This window comes from Orbicella franksi, chromosome 10 (assembly GCF_964199315.1).
Source record: "Orbicella franksi chromosome 10, jaOrbFran1.1, whole genome shotgun sequence".
NCBI lineage: Eukaryota > Metazoa > Cnidaria > Anthozoa > Scleractinia > Merulinidae > Orbicella > Orbicella franksi.
The window spans coordinates 14,390,775-14,405,200 of record NC_138154.1 but is presented as its reverse complement, the minus strand read 5'-3'; the positions used below and the strand labels follow the sequence as shown (position 1 = coordinate 14,405,200).

General features: G+C 41.3%; 1 protein-coding gene across 3 annotated transcripts in view; it reads right to left on the bottom strand.

The window, feature by feature from the left end:
• The window catches only part of LOC145499286 (epidermal growth factor receptor kinase substrate 8-like), a 34,298-nt gene that overhangs the window by 3,724 nt on the left and 16,148 nt on the right, over positions 1 to 14,426 (bottom strand). For all 3 annotated transcript variants that reach the window (XM_081478784.1, XM_081478785.1, XM_081478786.1), the window contains 18 exons: positions 13,845 to 13,950; positions 13,642 to 13,730; positions 12,570 to 12,664; positions 12,047 to 12,175; positions 10,810 to 10,984; positions 9,381 to 9,487; positions 8,662 to 8,758; positions 8,030 to 8,117; positions 7,150 to 7,223; positions 5,718 to 5,979; positions 5,258 to 5,377; positions 4,963 to 5,049; positions 4,136 to 4,217; positions 3,158 to 3,293; positions 2,499 to 2,525; positions 1,559 to 1,906; positions 951 to 1,022; positions 109 to 225 (listed from right to left, as the gene is read on the bottom strand). In XM_081478784.1, the coding sequence (XP_081334910.1) occupies positions 109 to 225; positions 951 to 1,022; positions 1,559 to 1,906; positions 2,499 to 2,525; positions 3,158 to 3,293; positions 4,136 to 4,217; positions 4,963 to 5,049; positions 5,258 to 5,377; positions 5,718 to 5,979; positions 7,150 to 7,223; positions 8,030 to 8,117; positions 8,662 to 8,758; positions 9,381 to 9,487; positions 10,810 to 10,984; positions 12,047 to 12,175; positions 12,570 to 12,664; positions 13,642 to 13,730; positions 13,845 to 13,950 (2,211 nt within the window). The remainder of the gene's footprint in view (positions 1 to 108; positions 226 to 950; positions 1,023 to 1,558; positions 1,907 to 2,498; positions 2,526 to 3,157; positions 3,294 to 4,135; positions 4,218 to 4,962; positions 5,050 to 5,257; positions 5,378 to 5,717; positions 5,980 to 7,149; positions 7,224 to 8,029; positions 8,118 to 8,661; positions 8,759 to 9,380; positions 9,488 to 10,809; positions 10,985 to 12,046; positions 12,176 to 12,569; positions 12,665 to 13,641; positions 13,731 to 13,844; positions 13,951 to 14,426) is intronic.

Genomic DNA, 14,426 nt, shown 5'->3' with positions numbered 1-14,426 from the left:
TTCTCTACCAATCAAAAAGCTAACAAACATTCGTGTTATATATCGCGTGACCAGTGCTACAAAAACAACCGGCTTACGTGACATAGGTCGCCCAGTCACGCAACTAACCTGTAACTCCGCCTGTTTCACCCTCTGTTGTTGTTCTTCAAACTCTCGTTTCTGCTGTTCCAGTTCTAACTTTTGTCTTTGAAGCTCTTCGAGAAGGAATAGCTGTTTATCGTGTTCCTGAAGAAAAACATGATTAAAACACCGTTACCGATCAGTTTGGAATGAGTTTCAATGTGGGGTTAGGGCAGAAGTGTGTCACGACCCCAAAGAGTGTTTACGAAGGTCACAAGGCCTGCTTATGCGTCGAAAACATCTTAATCTCGGGTTCGAAAAAAGAGACGAAGCAAACAGTTAATCTATATTCCGGGTATAACTTTGGTCGAGTGAAATCCTTCAGCAGACAACTATCTTAAATTGGGCCAATCAGAAACTCTTCGACTTTGTAAATGGTTTAGTTCGCCACCAGTCTCCCTGCAGCTCCAACAATCATAGGTTGGACTCCTGTTGTCGACTCAAACTTTTACTGTCCCGTGCTCGTAACAAAATGAATCTAGTTACCGTCTCTTCGAATATTGCCGCGAAATTTGCCACAAAAAGCATCTGTGTTTCAAACGAATCGTGCTTCAAATAACCTTTTATTAAAGGAGCTCAGTCACGGTATTTTGAGTTATTTTGGCCACATACAAAATTACCTTTAAATGGTAGGAAACCTGAAAATAACAGTTTAATAAGATAGAAAAACACCAAAGACATAATGATAAACCAAAAAGGAACAAGGATGGCTAAGGATGGAGAAGATTAACACGGATTACAAACGACGAATTTGAAAAATTGAGGCTTAACTCTTCAATATGCGCAAACCGTGACTGAGTTCCTTTAACAGCTTAACCAACGTTGCTTACCAACAAGAATTCCTGTTGTTTCTTCTGTTCTCGCATAATATTCTCCACGTCCTCAGAAGAAATCTTTCTCGCCTGAAAAGGTTCAGCGATATATATCAATACTCTACAATGGTTGACGGTATCAAAAGATACTGTCCATGTTGATGCAGGAAAAAATAAAAACATGGTAATAGCATGCTTGCATGTCCAAGGTTAACCCATACGGCAGGGCTCGGTAGTTAGCACTAATCGTTTCTCTCTGAGGTTAGCGACTCAGTTTTGTACTATGCTAGCTGTCACCAGTCAAAGTCAGCCTTCTTTAGCCATGCTCCACAGAGATCAAATTTGACATCAACTATGTCTAAAGTTGACTTAATCCTTAATTAAACCCGCATTCATACTATTACCCATTGATACAGCAAGTTTGTGGTGTCGTAAAACCAGATTTTAGTCTCCGCCCATGCGGTTCCTTGTTAAAATCTCCTTTTCCACCAGAGTATCATTAATTAGAGAAATTGACCGAGTAGCTCTTACAAATGGAAAGGAAATTACTTGCTCAAAAAAATTTAGATTCTCCGCTCCAGTCTGTAATTTAACTTTAGTTCGCTATCCTCTACTCCATCGCTTACCCTCGGACTCGCTTCGCCACTTGTCGGCTGATCTTCGGATTCCAGCATGGGTGGCGGTGGGATAAACTCAGCATCAAACGACTCTCCTCGGGAAGACTTTCGTTCTGCCTTGCTGTCCTTGCGCGGCTTGGTCTCAGGTCCCGCAAAGCTTTTCGGACGAGGTTTGGTTGCGGGTGCACCGAGCTGAGGTGCTTTCTTCCCTGCACTGGATGTTCTGCGTCTTAATTCAATCTCCTCTTGAGCTGCCGCAGCTTTGGCGTCGGCAACAATGCTTCGGAGTTCGCCAGCGTTTTCCAGCTCCTCGGCAGTTTTCTCTTCCGATCTCTCCTTACGTTTTTGCATTATGAACTGAAAAAGAACTTAAAGATTCACTCACAGACGAGCTTCAACTAGAGATGTAACTGATTTCAAAAGCGGGAAAGCTTGCTACTGATGTCTTTACAACAAGCGGGAAAACGTACTGGTGTCATGGGCGGGAATACAGACAACCTATATCTTAATGAAAAGCGCGGGAAAACGTTGTGGTGCTAAGGGCGGGAAAACATGCAACCCGTGTCTTAATGCAGAAAAGCCCGGGAATACGTTGTGGTGTCGAGGGCGGGCAAACATGCAATCCGTATCTTAATGAAAATCGCGGGGAAAAGTACCGGTATCAAGGGCGGGAAAACAGACAACCCGCATCTTAATGACAAGCGCGGGAAAACGTACTGGTGTCAAGGGCGGGAAAGGATGCAACTTGTATCTCAATGAAAAGCGCGCGAAAACGTAGTCTAGTAAGAGCCACGGGCGGCGAAAAATGTAACTTAGTGACTCTTAGAAGTCAATCTCGAATCTGGAAAAAGAAATCGACAATAGAGCTGTTTTGGTTTGGCTGTTTGAAATATCTTAACTGTGTAATACTGATCTGAGAAGAGGAATTTCAGCTTATCTGAGTACTTACCGCTAATTCAGATCCTTTATTTGACGCCTAGCAGAAAAACAACACAACACCATTTAGTTAACTGGCTTCGTGCAAAGAAAAAAAGAATATATCTTCGTAACAGTCTGTTATACAGGACCATTTGCAAATTGCAAATATAACCTATTTCGTATATTTAGCTACATAACCGAGACAAACGGTATTGCCTGATATCAACAATACTACAAACAAGGAGTTCGATATCCGGCGATAATTACGTTAAGCCCTAGCGCTAGACGCAGATGAGAATGTTTTTCATAATGTATTTAGACTAGGGCATGGCTTATCTTACCAATAAACAATACCACAAAATATTTGCGATAACTCAGTGAGCTTGCACAATTGAAGAGGTGTTTTCAGGAGGTTTTCAAACTAGAACTGAAGGTCCTTTTTTTGACACTAGACTAACACGCTTATAAGCGCGAAAAACGAAAAACGATTACGAAGTGTCGTTTTTTTTTTTCAGGAACATAATGCTCAGTGACGGTAGAGTTCCAAGAAGCTTCCTGCCAGGGCACCAAAAAAATAAACAGTCCAGGACTCAAAACGAGGAATGCTTATGGTGTAAATGTACTAGATATAATTGCTTTCCGTGCTACGGACTAAAGTGTCAGTGGAAAACGAACCCTCTTTTTCTTTACCTCCCAGTAGGCTTTCTGCACTGCAAACTGACTGAATACTCTTGATCCTTCGGAATCTCCACAAGCCTGCTTCAACTGGTCCTTTGTCATCGACTCCAGATCTTTAGCGGACTTGCCAGATAATGCTGTCACACAACTGCGACGATGAAATAAAAGTTATCAGTAAACAAACAAATGTTGCTGTTTTTAGAACTGTTGCGGTAAAAAAGTGTTCATGAACGTTATTTGAGGTTGAATTTCCATTGTTTAAAAAAATTTCTTCCAGACAACAAAGACAGAGTCCGCGTCGGGCCGAGCGGTCCAAGCCGCCGGAGATTATTCCTATCTATCCCGCATTAAGCGACTAGGAGTATTTGTCTTCCCTCCCGGGATGGGATGTTAGTCGATTGCAGCGTTCCCTCTCAGCATTAAATTCGCCGGTAGGCATTTATGCCCCTACTTGGTGTAGAGAGGAGAGAGGCACTGTAAGAGTAAACTGTATAACCAAAGAACACAACACAATGTCCCTGGTCAGGGCTAGAAACCCAGACCGCTCGATCCGGAGATGAGCGCACTAACCATGAGGCCACCGCGCCTCCCAGTTTGACGAGACAACAAAATGGAAACTACAATACAAAAAAGTGTTGATATTCGACTACTACATCACATGCGCGTGGTGAAAAATTAAAATCAACAAATGAGTTTTCCAAGTAGACCATAACTGCCTTGATTAGAAGCCCGTCTGAAGGGATATTAGCTATTAACATAATGCGGCCGTGGAGCTAAACACAAAATTACCACGAATACATTCAGACAAGCTGAGGGATTTGAACTCGGTAGCCTCCAGATTTCAAACCCAACGCCATACACCACTGGGTTACGACGCCTACCCATTTTCATGCCGTGTAGGGAATCCGCAACATTCCTCTATTCTGCCAATATTCCTTTATCCGCTCTTGACAAATCAATACCTTGAACTGATATGGAACAACAACAGACCTTTCAGTGAATCCTTTACTCTTGAGCCACTGTTTGACTTCACTGGCGCTTGAATCAGCGGTCAGGTCGACGGTCTGCAAATCTGCAGTGGTAAAAAGTAAAATTGCAAGTTAAATTTCTAATGCTTCTATTCTGATTCTTGCAGGTGACTTTTGATCGTTGACAATTAAAACCCTTAATATTTGAGAGCACCACAACTACATTCTGCCTTTCAAGACAAAACTATACGCTGTTTCATGCGCTCATTTTAAAACACTGCTGTGACAGACGACTGGTATGTGTAAAACCTGAAACCTAAAAACGTGACACAATACTCACTTACTGATCGGCTGTTTTCAGGACAGAGAATAGGCTAATTTTTCACCAGTTGGGACCAGACATTTTCAGTTTTTCTCACATGAACTGAATTACGTCTTATTTCTGATCTTAAGAACCCTAGTCAGACTCCGCCACTTTCAATGCCATCGAAATTGTTGATATTGCATGTTGGAAATCTTATTGCTTTACTGTAAAATATGTTCCTAAAAATGTGTTTAATTGTCTTTAGTAGTGTCAAAGTGATTTTCTTTCGTTTTGACAAGTTCCGAATAAAATATAATAGCCAAACTCTCGCGTGTAAACAAAAAAAAAGGCGTGGCTGACTAGGGCCCTTTAATTGCTGAGAAAGAAAGATAATCCTTTGACCATGAGAATCCTGAGTCAATTAGAAGCAAAAACTAATCAACGTCTCCCTTATTCACAGCGAGATGAACGAACCTATAGTAAAACACCCCCCCTCCTTATACCCAGCTCTACTATTGCCCTAATGACTACACAGCATAACTCACCCTTCCGTTGCACTCTTGGTGTAAGTCCCCCCTGGTTAGAGGTCATTCTTCGTTTTAGTTCATCATTCAGCATGTCCGTTGAGCTCACTGCCGAATAGAGACAATTAGACAAGTTGAGAATGACGTTTACGGCAAACGGCAAAAATGAAACTTTTACTTTTACTCTTCAGCCGTGTGTAAATCGCTTACACTCGGCAACATTCTTAGCAAAAAATGAAGCAGCTCTTCTCGCTGTTCTTTAGAAAAGCGGACAATAAAGATTACGCGGTGCAATGAGATGGAAACGTCAACTCACTTCTGTTTTGTTGAGACTGTTCGCGTCGTTTCTTTTCCTCTTCAGGATCAACTTTTTTCAGATTCTTCGCCTGGATGGCCTTGGCAAAATCAGCGCTCCCAGGCAGAGTGGCTTCTGGAGCTTTCAAAATATCAGCAATTATAAAATATGGCGAATCATTCTCGTCTTTTGATTAGTTTGTACTTAAGATCCATTGGAGGAAAGACGGATATATGACGTAATTAACACTTTTTTTTTGTATGTTAATTGCTGCCGGATCACAGAAGACGTTAAAATGTAGTAAGATCAGCAGAGACATACTCAGTTCTCGCTAAAACCTCTTAAAATTAATAGGATAAATTAAATATCAGAGAAGTAACAGTAAGTTAGAAACAAGAAAGAATGGCTAAGATTGGCAAAGACTGAGATGGATTACAAAACAACATTCTGGCGTAGTGCCATGGAGTTACACAGTACATACCTTTCTGTGTCGTGTCGTTCGTCTTCAAAAGCACAGGGGGAGGCGGTGTGACGGGTGGGGGAGGAGTGGAAGGGGGTGGACTGCTGGGTGGAGGTGGGGGAATCACCAGCTGGATGGGAGGGGCTGACACAGGACGGTTTGACTTTGTAATTCCAACATGTCGCAGTTCCACATGAGGAATCTTTGGACTCTCTGACACTCGGGCCGGTGCTTGTGTTGGTGATGATGGAGGTGCTTGAGCTGTCGTCTCAATTTTCTGCAACTTGATTTGTGAAATTAAAGACGTAAAGCTCAGTTGGGTCTCTGGTTAATTTATTTTTATATTCACCATTTAGTAGGGGCACAAAGAGTAGAAGCCCAGTGTAACCTTTATAGAAGACATGCAATACTGTAAACCCGCTTATCTGCCAGGTTCTGTCGTCGTTGGGATTTAGTCATGCGCTCGTTGGCTACAAAATGGAAAACAATCTCTGTTTGTAGTTTATATATACTTTCAATTGCGGGTCTTTCAGTGTCCACAAAAAGAAAACTCGCCCTCATTTCCAGAGTTAACTTGACCAGCCTCCTCAGGTACTTTGCACTTGAACGACTGGTGACGAGCGCAAATCGCGAGCGACCACGGGAAGAGGAAAGAAGAGAAGCACCTTCCCTTCCTCCCTTGCGCGGCCATTATTTAGAAAGAAGTCTGGGTGCGAGGCAGGAACTCGACTGTTCCTCTATGACTATTCGCGCATGGAAAACTCAGACCGTAGTCTAACTGTTAGTTAGACCAGCCTTACACGAAGGACACTCCGAAAAGCAAGTGCATGCTAAAACTGCATTTAATAACACGAGGGTTTCATGGACGGACAACTCTATCGACTTTGATGTCGTCTTGGTGAAAAATAGCAAGTAAGCGTTTAAAACAAAGTCTTGAGGACCAGCAATAACTCTAGCTTTCATCCTCAATGACAACAAGAAAATACTGCTGCAAACTTCGTCATTCTGAATGTGAGAGTCGACCTTAATCCTCTGTAATAACTAGCATATAAATTGAAAAAAAGAAGCTAAATTTTGCGGTGTGTTAGGAACACTAAAAGAACTTCTGTAAGTAACTAGATATTCTTCGCGCTAGGAGTGTGAGGGGGGCAATGAGTACTTTATAGTCAGCGTCAAAATTCACTTGTCTTAATCGGTCACGGTATTTTGAGTTATTTTGGCTAAATACAAAAATTACCTTTAAATGGTAGGAAACCTGAAAATAACAGTTTAATAAGATAGAAAAACACCAAAGACATAATGATAAACCAGAAAGGAACAAGGATGGTTAAGGATGGAGAGGATCGACACGGATTACAAACGACGGATTTGAAAAATTGAGGTCAAACTTTTCAATATGCGCAAACCGTGACTGAGCTCCTTTAAGATTAAAGTAATAATCAACACGACCTACCACTGTTTGAGATGACGTCACCTGTGTCGTTGGAACAGGCGGAGGCGCTGTCGTAGGGGGACTGGGAAGGACCACTGCAATGATGAAACATTTCGCGAAATTAATTAGAATTAATTCATCGAATCAATGGATATAATTGAGAGTTTGGAAAAAATGCAGGACGTCTGAGAAGAACAAAATCTCCGATCGACACATAGCATAGCACAGCATACATATATAGCATGGCATACGGTTACAAGTCAAAGAGCCAACTGAGAGCTGGTCACGTTGTGAGTTCGTAATACATTCATACATAGTGAAGAATACAAGTGAATATATGAAATATATTAAATTTGAACAGCGGAGAAAGATGTAAAGAGATGAATGAAAATAAAGCCTGAGAAAATGTTGGCTTGACAGCTTAGTTGGTAGAGCACTGCACCCGGATTAGAGAGATCATGGGTTCGAATCCAGATCAAGCCTGAATTTTTCAGGCTTTATTTTCACAGCTGCTTAAGTTGTGGTCATGTTCTATTAGGAAAACACCGTTTTCGGTTGGTTTGGTTGATCAACTCTTTCAACCGCCCTCAAACCAGGTTGAAACGGTTGACAAAGCATTTGCGTGACTATGTCGCGTGACTGTAGCTCGCGTAAGGGCTAGTCCCAGGAGTAATCGCGTTTCAACCGAAAACGGTTGGACCAGTGCTCTTTTGAGAAACGTCGACCGTATCAACCAAAACCGGTTGCTTTTGGAACGGTTGATCCCAATAGAACACCAGCTGTGTATATAACTGGGAAGATCATTCTGCGGTTCAAATATAAGTTCTTTCATATATTCACTTGCAGTTACCAGTCAGTTACCCTGCAAAAGACTATTGCAAGTCAAGAGACGAGATTCTACCTGTTTCTTCCACGATTGTATTTGGCACAAAACCTATGGACCCTTCGGAATTTCTGACACACCACCACTGGCGATTGTCAAGAAGAACCTAACACAACAGAAAATTAAATCAGGCAAGCTTCACTGTAATTCTAAAATGCGGCTTCGACGCATTTCTAGACATAAATTTCTTAATTTCCAAAGAAAATGTTGGGCAGGCTGCGTCGCCGGGCAGATGAAACACTAAGCTACGAGTCAACTTGGAGTCAATAAAGAGAAATAACCGTTTCCAGCACTTGCCTTTGTTGAGAGCAAAGTACAGGCCAAAACCAAGGCCACACCCAGAAGTATGATGGAAACCTACTTGCTCATTGCAAGTTCTATTTATTCCGGCCTTTCGTTATTATTATAATGTAACGAGTCTCCATGAGATTTGAACCGAAAACATTAACATGTAAACATTAACATTAAAAGTTTGAAAGTGTTCTTGTATTCTTTGCCCTGTTTGCCCAAGTATTCTTCCGTCTATCCAAGAAATATTGTTATTTTTATAGGCAACTATGCTACCCGATTTTTTTAAAAAAGTTTTTTTTTTTTTTGACACAACGGAAATACGAGTAAGCGCAATAGAGTAAGCAGCTATTTTTTCTTACTGCAACTTCTTCTCCTTTTTGGACTGTCAGTTCTTTGCTGTTCCTTGCTTGGAAGTCAAAAAGAACACGAACTCTTCTTAAACCCTTCTTCGTTGGGCTAAAACAAGAATAAAAACACGAATACTTCATTAGCTGTCATTAGATTGGCTTAAAAAACCCGCGCCACTTTGTCATCCAATCATAAGTAAAACTAGAACATATCGTGACGCGTTTGCACACGTTTTCCCGCGCTTCGGGTCGGCTACATGTATTTACTTCGAGATTTGACTGGTTCATTGGATTGTCTGTGTCCTTTGTGATTGGCCAGAGCTTCGGATTACTTTGCTTTTGGTTTTAAAAACACTCAATTGAGGTAAATAGTTTATCATCAAAGTAAAGACAAAAAAAAAATCTGAACCTTGAAATGCCTGGCTACGGTGGTAAAAGACTGGTCATTTCAAAGTCTGCGATGAAAGGGCAGACTGAAGACAAACTCAAAATAGCTTGAATACATGGGTTGTACACAAAGATTAAACTCACTTTAGTTTGATAACAGACTTGAAATGTGTGAGCTAAACTCGTTTTTGTAGTTGCAACATCCGCAATAGACATTCTCCTCTGCGCCCTCTAATCCCAGGACCAGCTTTTCAATTCTAATTACTTTTCTTTTCAGTTTGTTATGGGAATGTGAAGAGAAACTACAAATCAATCGCTGTTGAGTATAACTGTTGATTGTTCACCTTGTTGGTGTAGTTTCGTCGGGTTTTTTCACGCTTGCCAGTCGTCTGAACTTGGCCGCCGCTGAAAGCACCGCGGGATTTGCTAGGTTTGCAGCAGAATCTTCACCCTAAAGAGGCATGTAAAAAAAATATCGATTACCTCCTGTTAGGACTCGTCACGCATTCCCTCTTGGTGGTAGGAGGAAGATTGCGGTCTCAGGGGTGGACTATTGGACTTTTTGGGGGGGGGGGGGGCGATTTTGTACTGGGAATGTAATAGCCAACTGGTCAGCCTCCTGCCAAGTGGGATTTTAACCATGTAATGTTGATTTGCATAATTTGTTTCATCATTTGGTTTCATTGGGCCTAGAAAAGCCCCACTGGGGGAGTGGTCAATTAAGGGAGAAAGTCATGCCAAAAAGCTAATTTTTTTTGTCTTCGCCTTGCGGCCTATAGCAAGTAAACAGTCAGCTTTTCCACTCGGCGAAATTTCAGCCTCTGAAGTGTCTGCTATCCTGAAGGAATTCGTCTCGAAAGAAGAGACTTTGGAGCTCGAGGATTGTACTTGGCAGCCAGGCCGTGTTTATGTGACGTCATTCCGTCCGACTCGAAATTGGCCGCAAGGAGAAAAACCTGCGACTGACTTTGCATCCTTCACAAGGTCAGCAAAATGTCTTTATTCCAAGCGATTATCTACTTCACTATCTTCACTGCTATCATTTTCCAAGTTTGGAGAGCATATTTGTTCATATCTGTTCAAAATGGCGGCAACGATGTCGAATTTTGGGCTTCTTTGGAGACGAATTTCGTAAGTAAAATCTGCACTTTAGAGGCTGAAACTTCGGTGAGTGGCTAAACTTAGTGCAATGTTTTTTTTTATTAGCGTTGACAAAAAATATACGTTTTTTGGAGTGACCTTCTCCTCAAAGAGATTTATTATTATTATTTATTTAGGAACGAGTCCTTTATGTAACCCTTTCATGTAATAGGAAATTGTTTTTCTCAGGACGTGTGCATGCATATTTTTTTCTCTGTAAGACATGCTTTCTATCGGCTTACTGAACGTGCGAGAATTTTTTTTCGGCAGTCGTCGAGTGCAGGAATTTCTTTTGGTACATGCATGCTTTCAGGACATTTTTTGAAATCATCCCCCTCAAAAGCCAAACGGTCCACTCCTAAGTAGGAGTCTAACCACCCAGAAGATAGACTGCGACTAGTCCCTCTTTCGCTTAGTCCGTCGAGCGAGGACGTAAATAAACCGCGTGGAAAAAATGGCCGCGTGAAATCCTTAGAGCGAGACGCGCGCGTGCTTCTCGCCTCCAGGAGTTTGCGCGGCCATTTTTTTCTCGCGGCTTTGTCTCGCGTCAAACACGACGGACTAAGCGAAAGAGAGACTACTCGTAGTCTACCCAGAAGAGGAACTCAGTAACATTTCAGCCATTGTTTGTACCTTTCTTTGTCCATCAGTTAATTGGGCCACAGCTGCAGCATTAGCGGCATTTGCAGCGATAGCTGCACTTAGATTGGACACATCTTTACCAGCGATCACCTCTGGTGGCACCCAGCCGTCCTTAAACACAGGCGTGTAATGAGGAATAAACTGCTCCTTAAACTGCTTGCTTGATCTGGGGAGAAAAAAAATAACAAACTGACGACATGTTTCCTTGATCTAACACTTTGTCGATTTTGGCTTAAAGATGTCTTAAGTTGCAGGTTTTTTGGCTGTCACGCTTTAAACAACGTATAAAAAAGTAAAATAATAAATTACTATATTTAAAGACATCAGCCTTTGCTGGTTTTCAGCGGGTCTTCTACCCTGGTAGAGGAATTGAAAGTGGAATTGGAATTGGAATTTAGAGTGTTGGTTTTCGTGGAGGGAAGAAACAATGCATACCCGCTAAACAAACGAACCTCAGATCGTTTGCCTCATCGAGAAGACTCAGTCATTGGTGCGTTTTGAGGCGCCAAAAATGAGTCACCAAAATAGTGACTCTATATCGTGATACAAACGATCAAACGGTCACTTATCTGTATGAGCACGACGAACAACAACCACATCTTTAATAACAAAGCACACCCTCTATAAAATGTAGCGTTGGAATTTAGACAAAGACAATTACACTACTTACCCCTATTTTCTATGAGCAATAGGCAATTTGGCTGCGCCGCGTTCCCTAATCGTAATTTGCCCGTACACTATTTGGACTTATTTTCTAATACTGTTTGTCAAAAAGACCCTAATGTCATAAAAAATACACAAACAGAGCTTTACAATGAAACATTAAAGGGGCTCTATCTCGGTGAGTTTTTTGATCAACACGGAAGTAAAATTATCACGAAGTACCTTTTCTTAAACACGAAAACGAATACGAAGGCACTTTACTGAAGAAGTAAATTGTTAAAAAGAAGGCAAATTGTAGTTACTTTGCAGCAATTTTGTCAAATCTCAGCGACTAAACTTGAAAATATCTGCTTTGGTGCTATAAACACTGACCGAGGGAGACATAAAGGTAACATACTTTTTAATCTTTTCTTCTTATTTGAGTTGACAACCTTGTCTGCGTTTTTAAGTCATGACAGCACCCGGCCTTTCGGAGCTTCAATGGATTAATATAGTGATATTCAACAAGATTTGACCACTATTTTTAGCCCTTCATCGATGCAAGTACACCTTGTTTCACACATACTTTGCTAATGTCCAGTTGGGTCCCAGAGCCATCCAGAAGTCTGTTTCCTTAGATGAGAGGCAGTTCTGCAGCAGGTCTATAGCATGTGTAGTAAGCAACGGGACAACAACGGCTCTGGCCTTTTCAGGACTACAACAAATAAAGCAAATTTTAGGAACTCTACATAATGGAACTTGTTTTGAACAATTCGAGTTAGCTGATACATTGCTTCCCGTAGAATGCTTGTATGTCTATCTACCTTGCCACGAATTATAGTACCACCATAATAACCCACATTCACACTCTTCTAGCTTCCATTGAAAGACACCGCTGTGTTATTGGACTAGCGTTAAATTCTCCATTAATCGACAACAAACTCTGACATTTTGCAGCTTGTGAGTTCATCAGCAGAAATTGTTTTCAATTGATAATTGAATGACTTCTTCCAGGCAGTAGTGACTAACAGGCAACCATAAACACCAGAAGGATGTTAAAGGGTACAAACAATGAAAAAAATGTAAATGAAATAAAAAGCCGAACTTACCCTCCAGTACAGCGAACCAACAAAGACAGAGGAACAAATAAATAATGGACCAATTCTGCAGCGTTAGGATTGTGGATGTGGTGCCTCAACTTTCCCTGTGTTTCGATAAAACAATTGTTCTCAACTGGACAACATCGTGATAGTTTTGCTATACAATTCTTGGGTAAATTGTATGAACTTAAAATTTGGGTGGAATATTGAATCAATCACTTTCAAATAACATCATAACCACGAACCAGAGAGGGAGCAGGGATGGCACAGTGGCGAGAGCGCTCGCCCCCCACCCAGTGTGACCCGGCTTCGATTCTGGCCCGGTGCCACATGTGGGTTGCGTTTGTTGTTGGTTCTCGCCTTGCGTCGAGGCTTTCTCTCCGGGTTCTCTGGTTTTCCTCCCTCCAGAAAACCAACACGCCAAATTCCAATTCGACCAGGAAAGAAGACCCGCATGAAAACCAGCCGAGGCTGCTGTGGCTTCTGCTCTAAATATTTTAATTTATTATTATTCTTTTATTTTCTTTTTGTAAACCTGGTTTCTGAGTTTTATGTTCTCATACAAATTGAGGCAAATTTGTTTCCTGTAAGGGCTCAATTTTAGCTCAGTGTAATCTGCTTAACCAACACTAAGAGCTTCTATATTCAATTTGAATGAACAGCTGACATGTGACAGAACCACAACAAGCAGCAAGACCAGCCTAGCTCTTTACAGGGTACCAAGCAAAATGTACAAACCATGTATACCTTAGCAAGCTTAGTGAGCATTCCGTAAGAGGGCGTGAAGGAACAAAGTCTGGTTGTGCGAAAATTGGAGCAGGAAGAAAAAAATTTCATAATTGGTTGAGGCACGTGCGAGTCCCGACAAATTGTCTTGGTCCACTGCACACTAGCCGACAAGGCCCGATAACACGGTTTGAGATCTAGCACTGTCAGATATCACCCAACAAGCCCTAATCTTGTCGCAGACTTGTCTGAATTCACTGCACACTAGCTGACAAGTGAAGATTTTTTGTCGGCTGACAAAAAATCGGCTAGTGTGCGGCGACCTTGTATGTATGATATCCTGAATGAAACTCACCAGCAAGTTTAAGGCATGCTTTAACTTTTGAAATGCATCATAAAAATCTGCCTCTGGAGGAGGTCGAGCTTCCTCTGTCAAAGGACTTTCTGTTGGTATAACATAGTAGGAAAGGTTAACAACAGAGGCATATAATTAATTGTGCAAAAAAGAAATTAACTCATTTTAATTAGAGGATGGATTGAAGCAAGATACAGACTCACGTTTTGCTTTTCCTTTCTTTTTCTGCAATTTTTTCCACGCTTCAGCCGACTTCTTTGTTCTCAGGACCAAACTCTCAATATCATCAATACAGTGGTTCAAAATTTGCTGAAATGAACGATAATTGTTCATTTTATTCTCAGTCACTTAACAATCAACAACGTCCAACAAAAGAATGAATTTAAATCACAATCAATACTAAGCACCATGGGGACCACGATAATAATATGTTTCCATAGTAATAAATGAAAGATCACCTCAGCAACTCGCACATTGGCTGTTGCAAAAATAAAGCCTGAAAAAATTCAGGATTCCAGCTGCATTCAAGCATGATTTTTTCCAGGCATTATTACGACAGCTGTTTCAATTACATTCATAACCACTATGATCTTCCATGTACATGTAGCATTCATTTCTGCCACAGTTCAAATATATCATGTTTCATATATTCATATGCCGGTCTTCATAATCAACTGGATTATAATTATTATGGACTCACAAATTAACCTGCTTGCAGTCTAGGCTTCGGTTGATAGCTCAGTTAGTACAGCACAGCACTTGTATTGCAGAGGCAGGGGTTCCAT